The sequence below is a fragment of the Bufo bufo genome, chromosome 11 (genome assembly GCF_905171765.1).
Source record: "Bufo bufo chromosome 11, aBufBuf1.1, whole genome shotgun sequence".
NCBI lineage: Eukaryota > Metazoa > Chordata > Amphibia > Anura > Bufonidae > Bufo > Bufo bufo.
Window position 1 is genome coordinate 77207884 of NC_053399.1, and position 15998 is coordinate 77223881.

A 15998-nucleotide genomic window follows, 5' to 3' on the forward strand; every position below is an offset into this window, starting at 1 on the left:
CTGATGTACTGGCCTGTCTCCTGGTAGCGCCTCCATGCTCTGAACACTACGCTGACAGACACAGCAAACCTTCTTGCCACAGCTCGCATTGATGTGCCATCCTGGATAAGCTGCACTACCTGAGCCACTTGTGTGGGTTGTAGACTCCGTCTCATGCTACCACTAGAGTGAAAGCACAGCCAGCATTCAAAAGTGACCAAAACATCAGCCAGGAAGCATAGGAACTGAGAAATGGTCTGTGGTTACCACCTGCAGAACCACTCCTTTATTGGGGGTGTCTTGCTAATTGCCTATAATTTCCACCTGTTGTCTATCCCATTTGCACAACAGCATGTGAAATTGATTGTCACTCAGTGTTGCTTCCTAAGTGGACAGTTTGATTTCACAGAAGTGTGATTGACTTGGAGTTACATTGTGTTGTTTAAGTGTTCCCTTTATTTTTTTGAGCAGTGTACATAACAAACAAGTGTGAAACAACTGAAAATATGTCATATTCTAGGTTCTTCAAAGTAGCCACCTTTTGCTTTGATTACTGCTTTGCACACTCTTGGCATTCTCTTGATGAGCTTCAAGAGGTAGTCCCCTGAAATGGTTTTTACTTCACAGATGTGCCCTGTCAGGTTTAATAAGTGGGATTTCTTGCCTTATAAATGGGGTTGGGACCATCAGTGGCGTTGAGGAGAAGTCAGGTGGATACACAGCTGATAGTCCTACTGAATAGACTGTTAGAATTTGTATTATGGCAAGAAAAAAGCAGCTAGTAAAGAAAAACGAGTGGCCATCATTACTTTAAGAAATGAAGGTCAGTCAGTCAGCCGAAAAATTGGGAAAACTTTGAAAGTAAGGGCTATTTCACCATGAAGGAGAGTGATGGGGTGCTGCGCCAGATGACCTGGCCTCCACAGTCACCGGACCTGAACCCAATAGAGATGGTTTGGGGTGAGCTGGACCGCAGAGTGAAGGCAAAAGGGCCAACAAGTGCTAAGCATCTCTGGGAACTCCTTCAAGACTGTTGGAAGACCATTTCAGGTGACTACCTCTTGAAGCTCATCAAGAGAATGCCAAGAGTGTGCAAAGCAGTAATCAAAGCAAAAGGTGGCTTCTTTGAAGAACCTAGAATATGACATATTTTCAGTTGTTTCACACTTGTTGGTTATGTATATAATTCCACATGTATTAATTCATAGTTTTGATGCCTTCATAGTCATGAAAATAAAGAAAACTCTTTGAATGAGAAGGTGTGTCCAAACTTTTGGTCTGTACTGTATGTAAAACACCACAACTAGGTACACTTACCAGTAACTCCTCTACAAAACTCTTCACAGTCGTGTTCGTGAACAAAGTTATTTCGGTTTCCCATACAGCCCCCATAAGTAAAGCCCAAGCACTTCTGGATTACAGGATCAAAGTACCAGCGAGAAAAGCTGGCTCGGCATGGACCAGTAACAGGCAATTCCACACATCGAGCTGAAACAAATGAAAAGTAATAAGCATGTGCATGTCCAGTAAGGAATCCACACAGTTCCCCCTCACGTTCAGAGAAGGGGAGATTTATCAAAACCGGCTTAGATTCCACCTCTTATTTTTCTTTGCAGAGCGAATTTCAGGTTATGAAATTTGTTTACTGGTAAAAGGTGAATTGCGTTATGGATTCCGTTACCACGGACCATAACGCAGTTCTATGACTGAATGCCTTTAGAGGCATTCTGTTATTAATTCCATCAGAATAGAAAAGTCTATAGGCTGCAAAACGGATCCGTCCCGTTTCCGTTATGCAGGAGAGGACTCAGGATTAGGAGAGGATTCCCCTGCATAACGGACACAGAACGGATCAGTTTTGCAGCCTATAGACTTCTATTATGGATGGAATGAATATCGGAATGCCTCGAAAGGCATTCAGTCATAGAACTGCGTTATGGTCCGTGGTAATGGAATCCATAACGCAATTCACCTTTTACCAGTAAGCGAAGCGTGAACTAATTTCAAAATATGAAATTCGCTCATCTCTACTTCCTATCCGTCAAAAACTAAACTACTTGCGTTTCCTACATCTACTATCCTACCTAAATCTGATACAGTGCTCCCTCAAGGTACAATATTGGTTCCAGAACGACCATTGTAAGTTGAGTAATCGGTTCCAAAGCCCCAAAAAGTCATCCAAGATCAGAGAAATTGAAGATTTAAGAAAAATAAGCAGATAACTAAGAAAGGTCAAACAAGTCCTTGCATAGAACAGTCAGGAAGAGCTGCTAACTAGTAACTAATCCAGCGATTATACCAGAGAAGGGACCTTGACTGGTTGGATCCAAGTCTGAGGAATTGCATGTTGAGTCTGGTTTCATCTTACGATGGGTCAGAAAACACCATTGTATGTTGAAAATATTGTATCTTGAGTGATCACTGAATTTCTGTGTGTGGTACTACCATAACTCCTGGGCTGCATGACCTCTGTTGGGGTTATGTTTGACCATGATCATTTCTTCCCCCCCTATATTCTATCACTTGCTCGCTCATGCCACCTGCACCTCTTTCTATCATCGGCATTTTTCCTTCTGTGGAAACAAGAACTTATTGTTGCTCTGATCCTCTCTCTCAACTCTTGTACCAGGGCCCATAAGCATTTAGCTACGCCCCTGATTTAATGTTTCATGCCAGCAGAGGAGGTAATGGTTGGCAGGAACAACCACCCTTTTCCTCCTCTCTTGGTCAGAGTGGGCATAGTCCTGCTTCTTGCCAGGATGGGGAGTTCTAGGCTAATGAGACCAAGAAAGGAGTTTGTTTAGATAGTGGGGGAGTGAGGAAGCATGTCAGAGCTCCCACTCCCAAGAATGGTATCTTATTCCACTAGGAGACCAACACTCCAGAGAGGTAAGCAAATCCAGCTTCAAGAAAGCAAGACACGACAGCCAAGTGATCAGCAAAATACAGCTTTACAGACATTGCTGCAAGGTGAGGGACAACAGGTCAGACACCACCACCTACCTAAACCATCGCTAGGCCAGACCAACATTAAGCCTGTACTACAGTGGACCGCTATATATCCACAATTGCTTGCTAGTGCTAACCTACTGCCCATCAAACCTGCCATTATACCACCTCATCTGATGCCAGAGAAACTGCACTGTGTTGCTGCTGGATGTGCACAAGTTATATTTCGCACTAGTAAATAGAGACTGTTCTAGGTTAGTTCTGGCCCGCTTCTCCAGTACTACACTTCCACTGCACCAATCCCCAGGGAGCACTCCAACATGACAACACTTCATCAAGGCCACTACTACTCCCATCCTCTGCACATTCTACAAGGCAAGCACTATGTACAATTGCCATTTTCGCATTATAAGGTGCTGTGGAATATGTTGGTGCTATATAAAGAATTATTATTATATTATTGTGTCTGCAGCACATACCTTTATTGTTTGGCACGTCCAAGTTTTGCAACTTCTTAAATTCTTTATCGTCTACAAAGAAAAAACAGTTATAAATATGCTAATGATAAACTGTATACAGGGCCAATGACACCATGAACAGTATCACTAACCAAGTGAGGGCTCATGCACGGATCAAAATCTCACGGAAGCGCCCTGTAGCGCTTCCGCTCCGTATCTTGCGGATTGCAGACCCATTCAAGTGGATGGGTCCGCATCCGTGATACAGAGAGCCCACAGCCAGTGCAAGGTATATTGCGGACCGCGCACATGACCCCTAAACGAAAGGCTCCATATTTTACTCTACACAATCCAGTCAACGATCATCAAGCTCATCCACAAATACGGACGTGATCGATCAGTGGTGACGTGGAAATATAGGATTACACTTACCGGTAATCATTTTTCCTTGAGCCTATGACAGCACCCATGGATAGCATCCGCCCCCTTCCTCAGGACAGGAAACAGGAAGCACAGCTTCTTCAAAAGGGAGGTACAACCCCCAACATGCCAGTCCTATTCCAAGAACTAAGGAGACAAAAAACCAGACTACACCGCAACAAATCTACAACAGAACAAATGCTTATATCCGTGTGTATATAGAAGTATATGTAAACACACACGTACATCTCTATATATATAAATATATATATATATTTTTTTCTTTTTTTTTTTTTTTTTTTTTTATTTATTTTCTTATTTGGGAGGGAATTAGGCGGGTGCTGTCATAGGCTCAAGGAAAAATGATTACCGGTAAGTGTAATCCTATATTTCCCCCCTCGCCTATGACAGCACCCATGGATATCTAGGCGAGATTATCTAGGGTGGGACAACTGCTTGGAGGACTTTACGCCCAAACCCTAAACCTTCCTGTGAAGGAAGCTGCAGTCTATAGTGCTTAAAGAAGGTATGAGAAGAGGTCCACGTAGCAGCTCTACAAATCTGGTCAATAGAAGCGGAAGCTCTTTCTGCCCAGGTTGTAGATACCGCTCTTGTTGAGTGTGCTCCAAACCCGGCAGGAGGAGGAACCCCTTTAGAGGAATATGCAAGATAAATGGCTTGCTTTATATATCTGGCAATGGACTGAGAGGAAGCAGGGGAGCCCTTCTTCTGTCCCTGAAAGGAAACCACCAGTTTAGAGGACGACCTCCAGTCCTGAGTGGCAGAAAGGTATTGAATTAGACACCTTCTAACATCAAGGCAGTGGAATTCCCTTTCCTTCTGATTCCTGGGTGAGGAACAGAAGGAAGGTAAAACTATATCTTGAGACCGGTGAAAGGATGATGAAACCTTTGGAAGGAAGGCAGGGTCAGGAGATAAAATAACCCTATCTTCTAAAATATTAAGATATGGTCTCTCGATTGAGAAGGCCGATATCTCACTCACTCTTCTAGCTGAAGTAATGGCTAGCAAAAAAACTAATTTATAGGTTAGGATCTTCATTGAGATATCCTCAATAGGCTCAAAGGGATCCCTGGTTAAGGCAGACAAGACTAAATTTAGATCCCAGGGGGGAACCCTAGACTTCTGGACGGGAGCAAGTTTAGAAATTGCAATTACAAATCTTTTAATCCAGGGGTGGTCTGCTAACTTATACTCAAAGAGAGCACTTAAGGCAGAGATATGAACCTTCAAAGTACTAGGCCTTAATTTTTTATTCCAGCCCTCCTGGAGGAAGTTAAGGACTAGAGGTAATTCAGGGGGCTCCAAGACATTAACTGGCTTATCTGCAAATCTAAGGAAGGCCCTCCAAACCCTCAAATAGATTTTAGAAGTGACAGCTTTCCTACTGGACAAGAGGGTGTTTATCACTTCCCCAGAGAGACCCTTCATCTCTAGGATCCGCCTCTCAACAGCCAGGCTGTCAAGTGCAGGCTCTCTAATTCTGGATGAAGTATCGGCCCCTGCACTAGTAGCCCCGGGAAGACAGGAAGTACCCAGGGATCCGCTACTGACATCCTCCTTAGCCAGGAAAACCAGACCCTCCTGGGCCAAAAGGGGGCTATAGTAATTACTAGGGCCTTCTCCTCCCGAATCTTCCTCAGGACCCTTGGGAGTAGTTTTATAGGAGGGAAGGCGTACAGGAGGCCTACTCTCCATGATTGGGCCAATGCGTCCACTGCCGTGGGCCGCTCTGATGGGGACAGAGAGAAGAAACTTTTCACTTTTCTGTTTCCCCTTGTGGCAAAGAGATCTACCACCGGGAGACCCCAAAGAGCCACAATGTCGCTGAAGACCTGTTGATTCAGGGACCATTCCCCCTGTCGAACACAATGCCTGCTCAAAAAATCCGCCGTCACATTCTCCTTTCCCTTTAAGTGTACTGCTCTGATTGATGGAAGGAAAATCTCTGCTAACCCGAAAATCTCTTTGGTGAGGGACATTAGGTCTGGAGATCTGGTCCCCCCCTGACGATTGATATGAGCTACTGCCGTCATGTTGTCTGAGTAGACCAAAATATTTCTGCCTTTTAAGAGGTGGAGGCTCCTCTTCAAGGCCATGAGGATCGCTAGAAGCTCCTTGAAATTGTGAGATTTGGGAACTATCTCCTGATTCCACTGCCCCTGCAGAAGTAGAGAATCTGTGTGAGCTCCCCAACCCCAAGGGCTTGCATCTGTAGTCAGAGTAAGGGAATCCTTCCTTGACCAAGGAACTCCTTTTTGAAGGTTGGAAGGTACCGTCCACCATTCTAGATCGTTTAACGTTTGGGTTGAAAGGAAAAAGAGAGAATCCAAGGATTGGGGATCTTTGTCCCAAACCCCCAGGATCTGCAATTGAAGTGACCTCGAATGGAAGTGGGCCCATTCCACCCCCGGGATTGCGGCCGTCATTAGGCCTAGAACTGACATAGCCTCTCTTAAAGAGATGGAGTGGCGGGCTACCATGTCCTGAACCCTGGAGACTAGCAGAGAAATCTTCCGCGCTGGAAGAAAACATGTTTGCTTCTGGGAGTCGAGGAGTAGCCCCAGAAAGGTGCATATCTGGCTTGGCACAAGATTGGATTTCTGGAGATTTAACTCCCAACCCAACTTCACCAGCACCTCCCTGAACCAGGAAATCTGATTGATTAATTGATCTGGTTCTCGAGAGAGAAGGAGGAAATCGTCTAGATAGGGAATGACAATCAGGTCCTTCTCCCTCAGATGAGCCATCATCTCTGCTACGATCTTTGTGAAAAGCCTGGGTGCCTGAGACAACCCAAACGGCAGGGCCCGAAACTGTACATGAAGGAGTCTGTCCGGGAACTGAACTGCTACTCTTAGATACCTCTGGTGACTGGGATGGATTGGAACGTGGTAATAAGCGTCCCTGAGATCCAGGGTCGCCATGTAGCAGCCTGGAAATAAATTTGGGATTATGGAACTGATAGTCTCCATACGAAACCTCTCGTACACCAGGTATTTGTTGAGCAACCTCAGATTTATTATAGCACGGAAGGTGCCATTTGGCTTTTTTACAAGGAAAAGCGTTGAATAGTATCCCGTCTCCCTCTCTTGAGCTGGGACCTCCTGCAGGACCCTTTTCTTCAGTAAATCCGAAATCTCCAGACTTAATGCTACTAGCTTCTCTGGGCTGGAGCGATAGTCCGTCAAAACGAATCTCTCTGGAGGAGTTCTTAGGAAGTTCAGGCAATAGCCCTCTGAAATGATTGAAAGAATCCAAGGGCTGTTCGAGATCTTCCGCCACTGCTCTGTGAAGAGGGAGAGGCGACCTCCAACCGGGGGTCTGGCGTCATTGTGGAGGTTTTTTAGAGGCCTCTCCTCCTGAAAAAAGAAACCCCTTGTTTCTTCTAGCCGCGTTACCAGATTGTCTAGGGGTTTCTCTTCTCTTGAAGTTAAATCTGGATGCCTGAGAACGAAAGGGCTTCTTAGGAGGCTGCTGATACATAGAAGGGAAACCCTTCTTTCTGTCAGAAGCCTTTTCCAGCAGATCGTCCAACGTGGGCCCGAAGAGGAATTCTCCCTGACAGGGAATAGCACACAATTTCGCCTTTGAACCTGCATCTCCCTTCCAATCCTTTAACCAAATCGCCCTGCGGGCGGAATTTGAAAGAGCTGCGGCTCTCGCTGACAGCTTCAGGGAGTCCACTGAGGCATCTGCTAAAAAGTCCATGGCGCTATACAGAGTTGGAAATGACGAGAGCAATTGTTCCACGGGCGCTCCCATCTTTATTTGCTCTTCCATCTCTTTCATCCACACCTTCAAAGACCTAGCAACAGAAGTGGCGGCTATAGCGGGCCTGAATGAGCCAGCTGTTGCCTCCCAGTTCTTTTTTAAATAAACCTCGGCTCTTCTGTCCATTGGATCCTTCAGAGTACCCGAGTCTTCAAACGGGAGTGCTGCTTTCTTAGAGATTTTTGCTACCGGAGCATCTAGCTTCGGGGCTCTATCCCAGTCAGCTGAGGCTTTGTCTTCGAAGGGATACTTCCTTTTTAAGGCAGACGGCACAAAAAATTTTCTATCTGGCCTACTCCATTCACTCTTAATTACTGAAGTTATGTTTTCATGTAGATCAAAACACTTCAGCCTCCTAGGCCCTAAGCCCTCAAACATGGAATCTCTCATGGACTGGGGTTCTGCCTGATCGTCAAGCCCCATAGTTGCCCTGACAATCCCAACTAGGGAATTAATGTTCTCTGGAAGGAACAGAGGTCTCCCTGCCAGTTGCTCATCCTGGGAGTGATCCGAGGACGGAAGTTCTCCTTCCTCCTCTAATCCCGATAACAACTCCTGATCACTTGAAGCGGGATTAGAGACAGCAGTGGAAGTGCAAGGGCGATCTTCAAGTAGATTACTCAAGGACTTCTTCACTGATTCTTTAACCTCATCCTTGATAATCTTTTTTAGGCTTGACAAGAGAGAAGGGGCCTCATCCTCCAGCAATTTGCTCACGCAGGCCTGGCAGGCAGGTTTACCCCAACCGGACGGTAGCTTTCCTTTGCAAATAGCACAGCCCCGTTCCTTGGACCTTGACCCCCTTTTCTCTTTGGAAGTCTAAACATATAAAATAAACAAAAGACTCCCATCAAGATCTGAAATGAATGAAAGAAAACAGGGCATTCACCCCTCTTACCCCCACCGGTACCAAGGAATCGTTGGTGGTTTCAGTGGGTTCTGCGCGCTGTGTGGGCTCCATTTTCTGCCACTGGCTTTCATCTATGGAGGTCACTGCAGGCCAAAACACCAGCCTGTAGTGAGAGCTGGCTGGATTTGAACTTGCCGGGCGCGAACCGGCACCCTCCTCTTCCGGCCCAAGGCCACGCCTCCTCCCACTGCAGGATCCGGAGGCCAGGATCCGGCGCCAACTAATGACGTCAGCGCCGGCCTGACCTACCCGGAAGTGATGGCGTCGCGCTCCACGCGAACGCCAACCGCAGCCGAACATACAGCACGGCCGCAGCGGTTCGCCGCGCTGGGGACACACAGGGCGGCCCCGACGGGGGAGTGACCGGAACGAGGGGGAGTCCAGAGGTCCAGGCTTCAGCAGCGGCTTCCAAGGAAGGCTTACGCCGCTCGGGTAGGCCCTCCTCCCACGGGTAACAAAACCAAGGGGCTCCCGCAGCTCCGTCTCTTAACTGCTGTGCATCCACCCTGTCCCTTAGGACAGGAAACAGAACTGGCATGTTGGGGGTTGTACCTCCCTTTTGAAGAAGCTGTGCTTCCTGTTTCCTGTCCTGAGGAAGGGGGCGGATGCTATCCATGGGTGCTGTCATAGGCGAGGGGGGAAATCAGTGGTATTATTGCCTTTGTGGTTGTGGACTGTGCATGTTTAGGCCACTACTCATTTCTACAGTCTGTATATTATGCATACAAAAGTTTCCATGTTTAATTAATATAAACTCATTTTTATGGAAGAAAAATTCAGTTGGGCTAAGAGCTTAAAAGGGTTGTGTCACTTCAGCAAATAGCATGCATCATGTAGAGAAAAGTTAATACAAGGCACTTACTAATGTATTGTGATTGTCCATATTGCTTCCTTTGCTGGCTTGATTCATTTTTCCATCACATTATACACGGCTCGTTTCCATGGTTACGGCCACCCTGTAATCCAGTAGCGGTGGAAATGCCAGCCTCTCTGGTGGCCGGGACCGTGGGAGCTCACATAGGCCGATGCTTTTTCTTACAGTGTGCAAGCACGACCACGGCTGATAGATTGCAGGGTGGCCGTAACCATGGAAATGAGCGTGTATAATGTGATTGAAAAGTGAATCCAGCCAGCAAAGGAGGCAATATGGACAATCACAGTACATTAGTAAGTGCCTTGTATTAACATTGTCTACATGATAAATGCCATTTGCTGTAGTGACACAACCCCTTTAAAGTCTATGGACACTTTTGAGCAATTTGATTGCATTTTACTCATTTTGGACGAAATTTTTTGTCAATTAGTCGTTATAAAAAATTCAGCAGTTTTTGAGAATCCGGGAATACAGTGACAGTCACACTGTCACTTTCTGTTTACTCTGAATCCCATCATGTGATGGCTCATGTGTAGCTCTTATCTCCTGACCGCATAAACAAACACTCATTATGGCTAAACTCTTCTCAAACTGATAAAGGCCCCTTTACACCTCCCAAACGTTGGGCAGATTATCGCTACTGAACATTTGTATGAATGCATGTTAGCAATAATCTGCCTGTGTAAAGGGTATATTAGACTGCCAGATTTTTTTACCCGATAATCGCTAAGGAGCGCTCCTATGAAAGCTCGTTAGCGATCATCTGGCCATCCAATACTGCCTCTAAATGCCCGATGAACGAGCTCGTTCATCAGGCAGTGCAGATCTTTCAGCATGCCGAAATATCTGGATGTGTCGGAAGCAGATCGCTCTGTCTAATAGTGATCTGCCACCGGTACACCGCTGTCCTGCATGGGGATGAGCGATGGTATAGCAAATCGCCTCTCCCCATGTTGTGGAGGCAATGGCGTAGCGTGGGGGTGGGGGAACTGAGGCCCGGGCACTAAATTTTAAGGGGCGCCAGCAGAGCCGCACCGCCAATTAGGCAAAGTGAGGCGATTGCCCCAGGCGGCACGGCCCTGGCAGGGCACAGGGAGATGAGCACTGCCATTGTGGAAGCGCTCATCCGCATAGTCATCTGTATCGCCGTCCTCAGGACAGATACATATGGAAGTGCTGCGGCCGAGCAGGGGAGGGAGAGGCGTCTCCCTTCCCCGTTCCTCTGATAGGCTGCAGGCGGCACGAAGACACCATCGCGCCGCCTAAGCTGTACAGCGCGGGATACAGGCCGGAAGAGGCCTGCAGCGCATCGCTGCCATGAACGTAAGTATAAGTGTTAATTTTTTTATATGGTACAATACTGGCTACTGGCACATGGTTGGGGGGAGTCTATGGGGCACTTACTGGCACATTGGGGGCATTTTTTACTGGCACATTATTGGGTGGCACTATGGGGGCATCTACTGAGGCCACAAAGAAGGAGTATTTTATATGGGGGGCACTGTATAGGGGCATTTTATAGTGGGGCACATTATGGTGGGTACTATGAAGGAGGGAAAGGAGTACTATGGGGTCATCGACGGGGGCACTAAGAAGGGGTATTTTATACTTGCAAATTATGGGGGAAACTGAGGGCATCTACTGGGGCATTTTATACTGGTACATTATGGGGGCACTAGGAGGGAGGGGGGAGAGGAGCACTATGGGGGCACTAAAAAAGGGTATTTTTTGCACTGTCACATTATAAGGAGAATTACTACTACTGGGGGGCATTATGGTGGGCTTTATTACTACTGGGGGTCTAGGGCGAACATGATTACTAGTATGGGCACTATGGGAGCATTATTACTTCTGGGGCACAGTGGGGACATGTTGGGGGCACTATTACTACCATGTGTGCTCTAGCAGAGAATTATTCCTATTGGTGGGACTTTTGGGAGCACTATTACTGTGGGGGCACCTTGGCACAGTATCAGCTTACCACAATTATTTTTGGGGGGACGTTAGGTTTACAATATTAGTGTCAGGGGCACTATTTGCTGGGCGCAATTATTTTAGGGCACTGTGTGCCAATAATTATTAAAGGGCAACCCCTTTAATCTTATTACAAAACCTGCTGAAAATCTTTAATTAAAAAAAAAAAACTATTGAAAAAATTATTTGTAGCCCAAAATGAGTAAAATGTCTCCAAGGTGTACGTAGCCTTTAATCCTACAAAAACTAGGAGTAGTGATGAGCAGCAGATGGAGAGCGGGAAAGGATACTCACAATTGTCACAGGAGGACTCATCAGAATTATCATTGCAGTCTTGAGCATCGTCACATTGTAATGCCGCGTCGATGCAGCAGCCGTCAGCACAGCGGAACTGGGATCGCAGACAATTACCATCACACACTGTTAGGATACAGTTTGGATTAGTACACATTCAAAGCATTTGTAAAACAGCATTATAAACCTTAACGTGACCAACACTGAAGCTTGTAAACCTGCACAGGAGGTAGTAATAAAAATACTCAAAAATAAACCAAAATGTATTTACCTGGCTCCGTTCTCCGTCCTTTACCGGAATCATCTGCCAAACAGAAATGGAAGATAATTTAATGCCAACTAAAAGATAAGGTGGAATCCACAGGGGATGTCCCAAAAAGCACATTGCGATTTTAAAGGGAGTCTGTCACCTCATTTTCACCCACGTAACTAACAGCACTGCCCGGGAGAAGATCGCAAAACGCATACTAAACCCGTGTGGACTTTGTGTCCTTATTCCATGTCCAGAAAAAGGACTTTTATTTTGCTGAAAAATGGCTCCCAAGTGAGAGCTTTCACTCCTGACTGTTTCTAACAGCTGTATCTTCCTATATAGCGGAGATAACGCTGTGATTCTGGTCGTGTTTGAAAGCTTGGAATGCCAGCAGGCTCCTATTTCTAGCTTCTACAAATGCCAAGATATGAGCAGCTAAAGCAGCGCTCCCCTCTTCAGTCTGGTTTGTATGCGTTCTTCTGTGGGGCAGTGCTGTTAATTATATTGATGACAATAAGGTGACAGACTGCCTTTAAGAATGTCCCACATCATATAGTTAAAGGGGTTGTCTGAGATTTTTTTTTAATTGATGACCTATCCTCTGAATAGGTCCTCAGTATCTGATCACACCCAGGTCCACCGACAATCAGCTGTTTGAGAAGGCACTGGCGCTCACAGTAAAGGCGCGGCCTTCTCTCCGCTTTCCCTAGGCCAGTGACGTCACATCTATCACATGGCTTAGGCGCAGCTCAGCTTCATTGAAGTGAATGCACCAGTGCTTTCTCAAACAGCTGATCGGTAGGGGTTCCAGGTGAGGTTTTGGACCAACCGACCCCCCCCCCCCCCCAATCAGATACTTATGACCTATCCAGTTCAAAAACCTCAGAAAACCCCTTTAAGGAGACACCCTCTGGTCCACTATTCTGGGTAAGGCTACATTCAAACTACAGGGAAGAAAAAAAAAAAATAAAGAAGTACAATACTTACCTCATCCACTTGAATTCATGGGGACACTAGTTTATCTAACCCTTGCTTTTCAATCAATGCTGTGGGACCCGACGTTCCCAGAGATGTGACATCACGATGCTGGGCGCGCAGGTCCTGCAGCATTCAGTGATTAGAAAGTGTCCCCACACATTCAAGTGGATGAGTTCATTTTAATTTCTGAAAGACACTTGTAGAAGTTTTGGCAGATAGACCAGTGCGTTCCTGTCTATGCGGCCGTTAACAATTGATTTCAATTGAGTCCGTCTGGCAGTGAAAACGGCCAAAAAATAGGATGTCCTATTTTTTTGATGGCCTCTGTCGACTGGCCGTTTGTTGCTTAAACTGAGCTTAGTTGGTTGGGTTATGGACTAAGGTCTTGATCGTTTTCAGTGGTTGTAATGCATTTTTCGATTTATTGAAAAACAAAAAAAATAGTGGGAGTTTGGCAGCTTGACCCCTACAATCTCCACAACAAGCTGGCACTGATCCCCACTGATCCTCAAACTGTGCTCAGTAGAGATACAAAGGAAAAGACAGCATGAGACGACATCTCCTGGATATCGCAACAAACTAGGTGGATAAATAGGGTTTTACTGATATCCATCAGAGGTCGTAACTCTCTGTATGGACATAAATTTAAAAGACAAAATGTGGACTGTCTACAGCCACCACTAGGGGGAGCTCACTACATATAAACATGTGCAGTAAGCTCCCAAATGCATTTAGTGGCAGCTGTGGATTTAAAAAAAAAAAAAAAAAAATTGTATTTTCTTTAGGAAAAAGACGTGGTGTTTTTTTTGCTTTAACGCTATAGACACATTAATGTTTTTTGTTAACTTGCTTCCAAGAAATGTAGCAGATTATATATTAGGTTTGTGGAACTAGAATTTAAAGGGCTTTTCTAGGCCTTGGGTCACCAATATCAGATTGGTGGGGTTTTGACACTGGCACTCCAACCGATCTGCTGTATGAGCAGCCGCCAGTGTCGGAAACTATACAGTGCACTGTGCTGGAGGCAGACAGCACCATACACCGTGTAGTGGCCATGCTGGGGTACTGCAGCTCAGCTCCCATTCACGTGAATGAGAGTTAACAGTACACCAGCGCCTGTCTGTCTCCGGCTCCATATACTGTATAGTCTTCGGCGCTGGCGGCTAACTTAAACAGATTGGTTGGTGTGGCGGTGTCAACCCTTTAATCCCTTATCGCATGACATCGCCCATATGTACGTGATCAGCATGAAGTGGTTGTATGAACTCACGCCATGAGGCGAGATGGAAGGTAGAAAGGAGAAAGGAAAAAGGAAAAAACAAAAACGCAATGCCAAACATTGGCCCAGTCCTCAAGGGGACTTTAGATAGAATATTTTTTTTAAAACACATTTACCTGTACTTTCAGCAGAATTTACACACGTTTGGCGGCAGTCCTCTTTTCGGACATAGTTGTTCTTGTTTGGGTGACAACCTCCGAATATAAACTCTTCGCATTCACTGGCCGTTGGATTATAATACCATCGAGGGAAGGAACCGCGGCATCGACCCACTTTCTTGGGAGAATGACAGTATTCTGGGAACAAATAGGGTTTAGAACTGCATTTATTTCCTGGTATTTCACAGCAAGATCTAGAGGGAGATTTATCAAAACTGGCTTTTTGCCCATAGCAACTAATCAGATTCCACCTTGTATTTTTAAGAGCTCCTTTGAAAAATAAAAGGTGGAATCTGATTGGTTGCTATGAGCCACTAAGCCAGTTCTACTTTACGCCAGTTTTGATAAATCTCCCCATAGAGTTTTCTTATCACATGTATTTACTCATAATAAGATATTTAAACTAAATAAATAAATAAATAAATAATGTAATAAATAAAAAGACGTTCCCAAGAGGGTGAAGGCAGTGTGCATGGCTGGGTGGTTTAATTGGTAGGTACTCTCTATGACAATCGGAGGAGAGGTGATAACGCTTGATGGCAGTGACTCACGTAGGACAGGTCTAAGTTAATGACAGTGTGTCAGTGCTGGGTAGTTGGAGATCATGTCGCAGGGTGTGACGGTACAAGGAGCATGTAAGCAAAAAAAGTGCAATCAGGACTTTCTGCAGTAACCGGTATAAAATCGATTTACATCCTTTGGACGCCATCTTATAGCTTACACGAAGAATTGTTCTACAGTTGAGTAACTTTACAGATCCATTGGATTAATGGGTTAAACGGATTCGGTGTGCACTCCAGGCCACTCATTTTCCAGGATGCCATATATTAGACTGATGGGGGTCCTAATGCTGAAACCCTCACCAATCACGAGAATGGGGGCCCTGTACCCCGTGGAGCCCCTCCCTGAAATGTATGGAGTGGCTGGTCCATTCATCTCTACGGGAGTTCCAGAGAGAGCAGAGTACAGCTCTGCTATGTCATTATTCCATTCAGGTCCATGGGAGCCATAGACATGAATGGAATAATGACGCACATTTCTAACCAGCCATCCATCCATTTCAGTGGGGCTCTATGGGGTACAGGGCCCCCGTTCTTGTGATCAGTGGGGGTCCCAGTAGTAGGACCCCCCGATCTAATAGTTATCCCCTGTCCAATAAAAATAAAAATTATAATCTGAATTGTGATCGTTTCGGGGTAGTGAGCGAGCGTAAAGCTGGCCATACACATTACGGCGGGTTCGTCCTACACACTAATGTGTGTGGGGAGCCTATAACTCTCCCCTGACAGGTGATGTTGGGGGGAGACCAGGACTGTGTGAATTGAATATTTTCACCCAATCCTTTTGCTCTCTGGGGAGATAAGCTGCCGCCAGAAGTGTCTGGCACAGTCTTTCTCCGCTCTCCCCATAGCATATAGACACGTTCAGCCGAGCCAAACATGTCTGTGTACGGGGGAGATGGCTGTCGGGAGACCAATCGTTCGGCCAACAGCTATTGAACATGTATGGCCAGCTTAAGGGTGTCAGTCACACACGGGGCAGATCGGCAGGGTGTCACTGCATGTTGCTTGTAACAATGGTCCAGGAAAGACCATCATATGCTGAAAATATTACAACTGGAGGGATCCCTGCATGTACACAGGTAGACGGAATCACTTTTGTACACCATTATACAGC

General features: G+C 45.9%; 1 protein-coding gene across 2 annotated transcripts in view; it reads right to left on the reverse strand.

The window, feature by feature from the left end:
• The window catches only part of SPINT1 (serine peptidase inhibitor, Kunitz type 1), a 52667-nt gene that overhangs the window by 9734 nt on the left and 26935 nt on the right, over window positions 1-15998 (reverse strand). For both annotated transcript variants that reach the window (XM_040411710.1, XM_040411709.1), the window contains exons 4-8: window positions 14280-14459; window positions 11925-11957; window positions 11654-11779; window positions 3408-3458; window positions 1297-1467 (exon numbers count right to left, since the gene is read on the reverse strand). In XM_040411710.1, the coding sequence (XP_040267644.1) occupies window positions 1297-1467; window positions 3408-3458; window positions 11654-11779; window positions 11925-11957; window positions 14280-14459 (561 nt within the window). The remainder of the gene's footprint in view (window positions 1-1296; window positions 1468-3407; window positions 3459-11653; window positions 11780-11924; window positions 11958-14279; window positions 14460-15998) is intronic.